Source organism: Amaranthus tricolor, chromosome 17, assembly GCF_026212465.1.
Source record: "Amaranthus tricolor cultivar Red isolate AtriRed21 chromosome 17, ASM2621246v1, whole genome shotgun sequence".
In the NCBI taxonomy this organism is placed as follows: domain Eukaryota; kingdom Viridiplantae; phylum Streptophyta; class Magnoliopsida; order Caryophyllales; family Amaranthaceae; genus Amaranthus; species Amaranthus tricolor.
In genome coordinates, this window is record NC_080063.1 from 19,600,023 (window position 1) to 19,611,374 (window position 11,352).

The 11,352-nt window shown below is 35.2% G+C and overlaps 1 protein-coding gene across 1 annotated transcript; it reads right to left on the reverse strand.

Annotated features, from left to right (window-relative positions):
- Positions 1-1,779: 1,779 nt before the first annotated feature.
- LOC130803899 (tRNA (guanine(26)-N(2))-dimethyltransferase 2-like) lies at positions 1,780-7,782 on the reverse strand. The gene is made up of 12 exons (XM_057668128.1): positions 7,500-7,782; positions 6,175-6,471; positions 5,718-5,805; positions 5,499-5,620; positions 4,978-5,117; positions 4,806-4,878; positions 4,456-4,544; positions 4,092-4,197; positions 3,506-3,718; positions 3,186-3,380; positions 2,898-2,975; positions 1,780-2,233 (listed from the first exon to the last, which is right to left on the reverse strand). Exons 1-12 carry the CDS (start codon positions 7,626-7,628, stop codon positions 2,000-2,002), a joined length of 1,764 nt encoding a protein of 587 aa, XP_057524111.1. The 5' UTR covers positions 7,629-7,782; the 3' UTR covers positions 1,780-1,999.
- Between the last annotated feature and the right edge of the window lie 3,570 nt (positions 7,783-11,352).

An 11,352-nucleotide genomic window follows, 5' to 3' on the forward strand; every position in this document is an offset into this window, starting at 1 on the left:
GTAAATGTTTGGTCAAATAAAAGTTGGTATCATTTGTAAAAATACACCCCTAAATTGATAGTATTTATGATTAATTAAAAATTTGTATTATTCACGATAAAATTTTTATCTATTAAATGGGAACATACATTTGGGAAGGAGCTAGTAGATAGTATAGGTTTGTTGAATGCTGTTAAATTCAGCATATAAATTTGTTACTTTTTCATCTACTGACTTGTTTTGGTCTGTTTTTAGCTATTCAGGATTAATAATTTGGTAAAGTAACTTTGGTCCTTTGTAGGACATGAGTCTTAGATCTAATAAAATTTATGGTTTTCATGCCTTTATAGAAATTTTCACATAGTAGCATCTAATTTTTATAAAACGCGAGTGGTAGTATTTTTGTAAGATTTTTTCACATGGTAGCATCCAGTTTATGCCTTATCTAACTGCTGTAGCATTTTTCGTTAAAATCTTGTTAATTTCCATTTAATTCACCATTTTGACATTTCTACCCTTATTAAGTGTTGGTTGTTGTTGTTATAATTTGGCCAAAACTATTTTTATGCTCTTACATGTTTAATTCATCGTTTTGACATTTAATTCACCATTTAATTCATCAACGCTCTCAAATGTTTAGGGCAAATTATAAAGACAACAACCAACACTTAATAAGGATAGAAACGTCAAAATGGTGAATTAAACGGAAATTGACAAGAATTTAACGGAAAATACTACAACAGTTAGATAAGGTATAAACTGAATGCTACCATGTGGAAAAATCTTACAAAAGTGCTATCACTGATATTTCATGAAAGTTCGATGCTTCCACGTGAAATTTTTTTTTAAATAAGTTAGGTGCATTGAAGTTAATTTTTGAAAGTAATGAAAAGCTAGGTATGTGAGGAAAAAGCAAAGATATTAAAGTAATGTTTATGACCCATTTAGTCAATACCCATAAGCTAGAATTATACACTATTTTTTTTTTTTGAAAGAACTAGCTAAAAAGCTATTGAACAATCGGTTATCAAATCATCAAAGCTAAAGTCAATAAAAATTTAAGTAAAAAGTCATTTACCAAATAAATTTAGATGCGTAGAAATATAAATGGACGTGGGTTTTAGTTTTTTCTACTAAAGATAACATTAGGGTTTGGTATTAAGGCAAATTTATTTAAAATTTTACTAGACATAACTCTCAAGGGAGTGTTTGGTATGTGGGATTATGGGATGAGAACGGAAATTCAATTCCCAAATTTCATAAACTTTTATGTTTGGTAGGTGGGATTGGGATTAAATGGCATGAATTCTCAAGGATTTAATACCTAGGGGAGCAAGTATTTGAGCATGAGAATTGGGTTATTGGTGGAGAAAACCTTTATACCCTTATTTATAAAAATCCACAAGTTTTTTTTTATTTAATAGGAGTAAAAATGTAAATTTATATTTTATTTTCAATACATATCTACAATTCCCAACTCATTTCCATTAACGTACCGAACAAGGGTAAGTATATTATATCAATTCCCAACAATGATATTTCAATTCCAATTTTATATTTTTTTCCCCAAATTCTCATTCTCATTTACCAAACGCTCCCAAGTCTATTTTTCAAATTATAAATTGGCCTAACAACTGAACAGAGTTGTTCTACCCTTATGATTGATATTAATTTGATTTTTACAACCAATAAAAATATCAATTTACCTGTGGGCCATTGTTATCGAAAGGAAGGAGTATTTCAAAATTACAGTTTTTGAGTTGAAAAACTATTAGATGGTTATAAAGTTTTGCATCAATATAAAAACAAATCTTGCAAAATTTCCAATTAAATTATCATATAATTAATACACAAAATTGCCTAGATGAAGTATATTAATAGGACACAAAATTCCAAATGCAGAACATAGACAAATCTCAAAAATGGCACAACATGCAAAGCCAAAAAGAAAATCTAATGTCCCAACACAGGATGGCTTCATAATCTGGTACTTAAACAAACATAATTAAGAAGGTTATGCTCATGAATCAGAGGCATTATTGTCGACTTTTTTACGCTTAGCATCAGGCTCTTCACCTTCGTGATTTGCAGAACCATTAATGGCCTCCGCACCCAAAAGTGATACGTGTTTGCTGGTTATCTGGCGGCCTGCACGAACCTTTGGTCCCCAATGTCTTTCTGGGTTTGGAAGAAAACGAGCAATTTTCTTCGCCTGTGCTTTGCTAAGAGAGGCGACTGCTCTGGTAAAATTAGCCTGGTAGAATCAACATGGAATGAAAAGGATGAAATTAGAAACTGGCTACAAGGATAGTGTTTCGTAGGGAAGAAAAACAACTGGGCCATACATGGGTGCCACCAACCAACTAAGCTTGGCAGACATCCAAATACTACATTTTATTACCCCAATGTGATCAAGTGGCTTTTGCCGAGGATCATACTATCAAGAAAGGGTTCGAAACAAAAAATGTAAATTTTACATTACAATCTACAACGACCACATGGTGCATTCTCAATGGGACTAAAGATTTATAGCTTCTTCACGTCGAATTATAATATACTATATTCAAATTTATATTAAGCTGTAGATGACGTTTGCTACCAAGGTCAATCGAAGATGACTTATGTGTTTTTATCAAAGATAAAGGTTGTGTACAACCTACCGCAAAAACCCTAAGCAGGAGATACTTCTTTCATACTAACTTGACAAGATGATCTTTCCGTCCCTAAGAGTTCGCCCCATTTGAACAAAAACTCAAAAAATTGGTCAAAGAAGGCAAACTTAAAAGGATAACGTATTATACTTCAAAAAATTTATGCCATAACTTAAGAGTGTTCACGACCAAGTTCGCCACATGTTTGGAAAAGAGGTAGTAGTAAATATTGCGGCAGAGATGGAAACGAAATGAGGTAGGTTGTACCTGAAGTTCCGGTTCCTTGGAGAGTATAACGGTTCCAGATTGATCAGCTGGCTGAGGTTTAACCGGATGATTTTTCACCTAGAACCCAAAAAAAAAAAAAAAGCCAAGTTAGTGCATTTTATTATATAAAAAGTCATGTATTACACAAAAGAAATTAACCACGAATCAGTATGACTAATTTGTTAGAACATAAAATCGAAGATAATATGCGGTTTTGGCAAAAAAAAAAATGTCAAAAGTACAAGTTCTGCGAGATCTCGAAAATAGAGGTCAAAATGATTTAATTACCCAACAGCGCATGATGTCCCAAACTACACTCATGGGAGCATCGGTTTTCAAACCGAGAGGACTTGCATGTGTTCCAGATATGCGATACCCGGCATTCAGTACGGCTGATCTAAATATTACAGCCGACGGAGATGTGCATTTCAGTGTTCCACAAAGGTTATGCAAGCACAAAAATAATGGAACGTCAGGAAGCTCCTGCGCAACAGGTCAAATGCAAAGATACATAAGAAAAGGATCAAATAAGCTGAATATCCAATCTAAGGGACGTTAATTTTACTTCCTGTAATAATAGATTGTGAAGTAATTGTAGGAACAATTACCTCGGAAATGGTTGTCAGCAGTGCAACAATGCGATCATATGCAGGATAACGGTCCTTCATAGACTTCACATCTGATAGAATTGAAGTCACCCACTCTTGATCATGTATAGGAGCAGACCAAATAGGCCCACCCATGTTAAATTTCTTACCACAATCAGTACATTCTTGTGGGACAACAGGACCATAGCCAGGATAATATTTCACATTGTTATTCTACATAAACATGAAAAAATTCCAAAATAAATAAATAAAATAAAACTTTAAAAGTAAAAAATTGAGCAAGATATTCACATAGGCATCCAACAGTGTTCATTCGGGTCATCGGGTTGATTTCAAGTAAGGTGTTTCCGGTTGGTCTGAAATCGGGTTTTGTGTCTATATAGTTTTTTACATAATTGTAAATCATTCTTGAAGTCAGGTTAAATCGAGTTCGGTTACAAGGTCGGGTAAATTCCGGGTCATCAGGTGTGTTTTGAACACCTCTACATCCATGCATCCTAGGCTTCTTTATTTAATTGCTAAAATACCCCCAAAAATTAAAATCTATGAAAACTTCATATCTATAGAAATGACATAGTAAGAGTACCTTGGATATAGTTCTCCCCAAAGGCTGTAGATGGAAAGAATCACACCCGACACACTGGTAAACGTATGATAGTTTGAGAGGAGTCTCCTTCATGACACTAGCAGAACTGCCATTAGCATATACCCGTCAACAAATTGAATTTTTGAAGAAGCTATAAAAATCTAGAAGTCCAAAGACAAACTACATAAAAAGCATCGTAAGCTAACATGACATTTTCCGGACAAGATTATTCCTAAAAGAGCTTAAAGGTAACGTATATCATTACTTAATTGTTTTAATATATATGAAACGACAACGATTTTAACGGCTAAGCAAATTTACAACAGAATCCAAATCGTGATTATAGTTAGGATAAAACACCCACCTGTATATGCGAACAAAAACCCGAATGTAGAAATCAATTCGTACAGATAGTACAGGAACAATGTAGCGTTTATACCGATTAGCATGGCTCTGCATATAACAGTCAAGGTCAGCCAAATGGAATACATATAAAGCAATATTGGATCAACAACGAATTAAAAACTTATAGTAAAATAAAAACAAGAAATCATAGTACAAACAGAATATAGCATCAAAGAACGGAAAACCAGTTCACATAATTACAAAAGGGCTACAAGCACAGATAAATTTTTCAACAAGTACAAATGGCAATCAAACCACAAGGGAATTCTTTATAAGTTCTCTCTAAATTAAGATAGTTCACATAAGTACCTCGATGCTAGCAAGTAAAATCCTCAACGCCATTTCATGACAATATTTAGCTCTCAATGGAATTGAACCATATCTGTCAAAAAAAATAAGTCAGTACTCAGTACTAAACGTCTACACCATACAATCTATAACACGACCAGGGAGATCATCAAGAATGACAAGGACCACATACTTTGAATAGCAAACCTCTGCATTACCACCACACAATACTGCCATATCTGTGGCTGTGCACATAAGCATACCACCATCAACAACAGACTGGACAGCTGAGTCTAAAAAGATAGACGGAGTACCATATGGATCAAGATCAACCTTGAAGCAAAACAAAAACAATTATCAGTGTGTTTCATAGGGGAAATTGAGAAAAAATGAAACCACAAGACACTAACATAAAAAAACCATTTTGTTGACTCAAAAATAAAGAGGATAAATGAAAGATCAAATATATTCCTCAAAAGGTTGTAGCAATGAGGTCTAACTAAAAATAAGATCCTCAACAAAAAAGATAAAAATCACATAATTGGAATAAGGATGGTGTTTCTTTGATACAATGCATTGAAAACTAAAACAACAATAAGGCAATGAAAGTGTAGGATTCTCTTTTACCCATACTTGGATTATTTATAACAAGGCATAAAAAGGCGTCAAACAAGACAATCAAAGACACACACAATCAACGAGTTAGTACCATACCACATCAAATTCTTTGGGATGAGTAAGCATATAAACCCGAGCATCTGCTAGGTCAGATTCCACCTTTGAACATGCCACTGAACCGTTAAATTTTATGTTTCTGCGGCATGCTTCAACACAAGCTGTACAAAAGTAGGCACAACTATCAGCAAGCAAATACTATCTCTTATTGAAAAAATGTTAGAACAATTTACGATATACAACTGTCGTTCAACATACCTTTATCATTGTCCAATGCAATGACCTGACCTATTCCCTCAATTTCACGGGCATATCTCAGAGCTCTTAAACCAGACGCAGACAAAGCCTGCAATTTAAATACACAAAAGATTCATCTCAATGGAATAAAAGAACAAACATCTAATGGCATTATAAAAACAAAAGATTGGGCTCATTTGGCTTCTAGTTCTACACAAACAACATTCCATCACCCTAACGCCATAAGCTGTTTCACATAAGTGGGGTTTGGGGGATCATATTTACGCAATCTTACCCTTCTTAGTGATATCACAGAGGTTGTTTTCAATTTACTCCTTAATAGCAAATATCATCAGCAACTTCACATATATAAAATGTGCAAATAATTTGACGAATTATTTTAATATAGTCCATTAGAATTAGAAACCCCCATCAAAATAAAAGACAAATTTAGCATGTCCACCAACATATAAAATACCTCAAGAACTCTAGGGGGCTTTAGTTCTCGATGAGCTTTCCCTCCTACGTTATTGCTTGGTTCAACTATAGTGCTACAAGATGCATCCTCTGGCTTTAATTCATGTGCATCACCATCATGAACCCCATTGGTTGTTTCGGGTTCAACACGTACTAGCACATTCTCAGAAGCAACTGCATCAGATTTACCTTCAAATTTGTTAACTTTGGCTTTCTTTGACAAAAATGCTTCATGTTCTTCTTGACGTTTGTTTATAAATGTTCTTAGGACAGCAATGGACATATCCCTATTGTTAACCTGATTACATCATATCATAAAACCAAAAATTAGAACCGTGCACATATTCACCCCAAATACCTAGCATTCTTCCATTTCGCAAAACAAAGATCATTGAATAAAACTAGACACTAACACGACCTCATTTTACTCACAAGCCAAATCACACAAATTCTAACTTCAGTAATCACTTAACCTATTGTTACTCAAAATAACTTATTTTGGCAAAATTGAACTCATTTCTACCTGGCTGAACTCATATTTAATTTTAAGATTTTTAGTGAATTAAGTCTATTTATGCTTGCTTACTAATATCCAAAGTTTGACAATAACACATATATCACCATCTAAACCAAAGATATATGGCTCCATCTAAATGAGCAAAGACAAATAAACACAAAAAACATTGCAAATAGATGCATTTTCCATATGCTTATTCAAGGAATTGATTTTAACATTTCACTATGCAATAAAAAACTACCTCTAAGTTACCCAACAAATGTAATGAAAATCAGGACTAAAAACCAAAACTTTGTCAATAAACGATGAACATCAATAATTTCCTTTAGCCATTGTTAATTAGACAACCTCCATGTGGTAATCGTCGCTCATTGCTGGTTCCAACCCTGGATAAAGGATGAGAATGAGCGGTAGGTTTATGACAACGAGCTCCATAAAACCTAATCACATCCCTAAAAACTAGTCGACCCCAATCTTTTGGGCTCAAGGCTTTGGCATTGTTATTGATATTATATAGCTATTGTTAATAAGACAATACAAGATTAGCAAAATTACATATTATTATTCAAAACAAATTCATCCCCAATAAAATTTTAGTAGTATTGGGAACAATCGATTCATCCCTCTTTCTAAATACAAACATCATTACAAACCCAATTCAAAACAAAACACTTTAAACGATTAAGATTGAATCAACCCTAATCAAAAACATCACTAAAATCAAATAACGGCAATACTAAAATAACTTGAATTGAAAAGGGCAACAACTTTAAATGATTAAAAACAGCAAAAGATCACTAAAATCAAACCTGGGCTTTATTGAAAAACACTTCATTATTACGATGCATAATAATCTCAGCTTCCCCTTCTTTAATAACAACATAATCATTGAAATCAACACTCTCTTTTTCAACTGAACCTTCCTTTGAATCACCCATATTCTTCTCTCTATCAATGGCGGAAGAAAATGGCAGTTTTAAATATTCAAGATGGGAGGAAATGGGGAAGTTTTTGTGGGTAATTTATGTTCAAATTTGAGAAGTTTAGAGAGTATGGCCGTGGGTACATACACTAAGTATTAGATATTGTATAGAAGGCAGTTTTTATATGTATCCACTTTCTTATAGACTGATCTTTTGTCAAAACCCTATCCTATATGTTCATTGTTAATTTTCGTTTTTAGTTTCTATAAATTATATTAAATTAAATTAATTATTACACTTCGAAATTTTACAAAAACAAATTCAAGTAATATAGGAGTACTTCATATGGAAGAGTTTGTATAAATTTGGTATATATCATTTTTTTTAGAGAAGGAAAACTAAGAAACAGATAAAATCATATCGGAATACAAAGCATCCTCTAGCCAGGTCGGGCCAAATCCATCCCACACCTCCTGACTAAGACCACAAGGGCCCACTTAGTTAATCTATGGACAACCCAATTACAATCATGAAAGCAAAAGAGGAAAGAGAGCAATCTAAAATGACTACGAAATGACAAACAATTATCAATAATAGTCTGGACATGAAAACCCCGACTACCGAAGCCATTTTAAGCGTCAAAAATAACCTTGCAGTCACCAATAAAATGCACATCGCTCCAACCCTTTTCTTTAGCCACGGATATCACTCAAAACAAAGCTCGAGCCTCAACAATCTCTGCCGAACCATCAAACCAAACACTCTTCGAACCCACAGAAATGAACTTTTCCTCTGAATCACAAGCAATAAATCCAATACTATGCTTCTCACCGCCAACAGAAAAAGGCCCATCAATATTAACCTTGATCACACCCTCCAAGGGCTTCCTCTAGACAGCCAAAACTCTAGACATACTACCCAAGTGCCGCTCCAGCAAAAGAGCGTTATGGTACTCATGAACCCAATCTAAGGTTTTCCGGTAAGAGAGACGAGGAGAAGTCTGAACATTATAAAATATACCTTTGTTTCGAAAAGAAAACCAAGGATGACTAGGAAAAGAAAACTCAACAACCTTCCAAAGCTCGCAAGACCAAGGACACTCAAGGAGTAAGTGCATTAAATTTTTCTCACATCCACACCTTGAACAAAGAATATGATCCGAAATACCTTTCTTACGAAGGTTAAACCCATGGGGAAGAATATCCCAACAAAAACCCCAAGTAAAATCACGAACTATCGGAGGAACCCTCAACTTCCATATCTTGGCCTAAATCGGATCTGGACCCGAAAAGCAAGACTCCTCCACCATCCCATGCATCGCCTGAAGATAAACATCTTTTACATGAAACCTCCTTTCTGAACTCAAGGCCCAACACAACTCGCCCTCACCTCCTCTAAGACTAATGGGAATACGAAGGATTCTCTTGACTTCAAAAGACAAAAACACATCTCGAACTAAATCCTCCCGCCACTTCTTGTTAACTGAATCAATAAACAAATCAAGATTAGTATCAATACCCAACTCTCCTCTAGGAGAAATGATTCGAACCGAACCAGCGCCATCGAACCAAGCATCCTTCCAAATACGAATGTTGTTCCCATTACCCACTTTCCAACGCAACCCATTTCCAATCACCTTACGAGAGTCCAGAATACTACGCCACCCATAACTAGGATAATGACCGATCTTCGCACTCCAAACATCACTAGAATAAAAAAATAGCGAGCTTTGAGAGAGCGCGCTAACAAAGTATCCAGAATGGATCCTCCACAACTTTTTGGCCAACATAGCCTTACTGAAAACCTCCACATCCCTAAACCCCAAACCACCACAAATCTTAGGTTTGCAAAGAATACCCCAAGACTTCCAACAAATGTCATTCTTGTCTTTCGGAAAACCCCACCAAAACCTTCAAGTCATGATGCTCAATCTTTACATAGACCAAACGGAAGCTGGAAACAACTCATCGCAAAGGAAGGGATAGTCTGAACAACAGTTTTAATAAGAACCTCTTTCCTCGCTCTCGAAAGCAACTTCTCTTTCCAACCTTGCAATTTCTTCCACACCCAATTTCGCAGAGTCGCAAAAAAAATCTTCTTAGATTTATCAAAAATCATAGGGAGACCCAAGTATTTACCATGCATGGCAACCCCCACAAAACCTAAAGACACCTTGATAAGGTGACAGGTCCGAGACTCAAGCTTACTACTAAACGATATCTCGCTTTTCTCCACATTAATCTTTTGACCAAACAAAAATTCATAATGACTCAAAATATTTCGAATTGTTTTAGCCTCCTGAACAGTAGCACGGGTAAAGATAATACTATCATCAGCAAAAAATAGATGAGTAATATCAGGCGCACCTCGAGCAATAGCAACCCCTCTCAACATTTTAGAAGCGTAAGCTTTCTTGATTAACGCACCTAAATTCTCAGCACACAATAAGAACAAGTATGGAGAGAGAGAATCCCCTTGACGAAGGCCCCTATGAGGAATCATTGAAACTGACAGTTGCCCATTCACCAGGAAAGAATAAGAAACCTTCGTTACACACTCTATAATTCTATGAACCCACCTTCTTGGAAAACCCATCTTCAACATAATCCCCTCCAAATAATTCTACTCAATCCTATCGTAAACCTTACTCATATCAAGCTTCAAGGCCATAAAACCTCTTTTGAAAGCAGAACTAGTTTTCTTGAAGTGGAAAACCTCCGAAGTAAGCAGAATATTATTAGTAATAAGTCTCAGGAACAAACGCACTTTGGTTGTCATTTATGATATTTGGAAGAAAAATCTTCATCCTGTTTGCAAGAGCTTTCGAAATGAGTTTATAAGAAATGTTGCACAAACTAATAGGGCGTAAATCCTTCATGTGTTTAGGCTTCTTCACTTTTGGGATCAAAACCACATTAGTCTCATTAATACAATTCGGCATATTCCCATTATTAAGAAACTAAATAGCCATGCTACTCACCTCCTCCCCAACTATATCCCAAAACTTATTATAGAACAGGGCTGAAAGCCCATCCGGACCAGGAGATTTTCCAGGATGCATACATTTCAAGGCAACCAAGATCTCATCCTTAGTAAACGGCTTAAGAAAAGAAGCACACATATCATCAAATAAACGCACATCAATGTTATCAATTTGATCAATAGAAATGGGAAAGCGAGACGAAATAAAAAGATCAGAATAATAGGCACAAAAAACAATTATTATATCCAATTGCTCAACTTTTTCTACACCATTTGAATTAAACAAAGACTTAATTCTATTTTGTTTCCTACGATGAGAAGCACGGTAGTGAAAATAGTAAGTATTTTTGTCCCCATCTCGAAGAATAAATGGTCTACATTTTTGTCAAGCCTCAGTTTCAATCTTCATTCGTATATCTCAAATCTCAATCTCAACCCAACCCTCTTCCTCAATAATGAAAACAGTTTGAAGACTTTGAACCAACACCCGAAGTCTCTTTAGTCTCTTCAAAAGCCACTGATGACATTTATAGATATTATTAAAAGTATGATTATCCCATCTCCCCAAAATGCGACCACAGTGAAAAACCTTCTCAGTCCAACCCCCATGAGTCAACCTCTAAGCCTCGTGCCAAGCATTAACCATCACTTCCTTAAAATCACCCACATGAAGCCACTTAGCCTCAAACTTAAATGGCTTCTCATCCCAAGGAACCTCGCTCCCATCCCTAATAATCTCTTTGCAAGATATAAGACT

Excerpts from the sequence above, each read along its gene's own strand:
- LOC130803899 (XM_057668128.1), bottom strand. The coding sequence starts at position 7,628 with ATGGGTGATTCAAAGGAAGGTTCAGTTGAAAAAGAGAGTGTTGATTTC. Across the intron at positions 2,976-3,185 it reads GGGACATCATGCGCTGTTGG|GTGAAAAATCATCCGGTTAA; the intron begins GTAATTAAATCA and ends TTTGGGTTCTAG. Across the intron at positions 2,234-2,897 it reads CCAAGGAACCGGAACTTCAG|GCTAATTTTACCAGAGCAGT; the intron begins GTACAACCTACC and ends TGATTCTACCAG.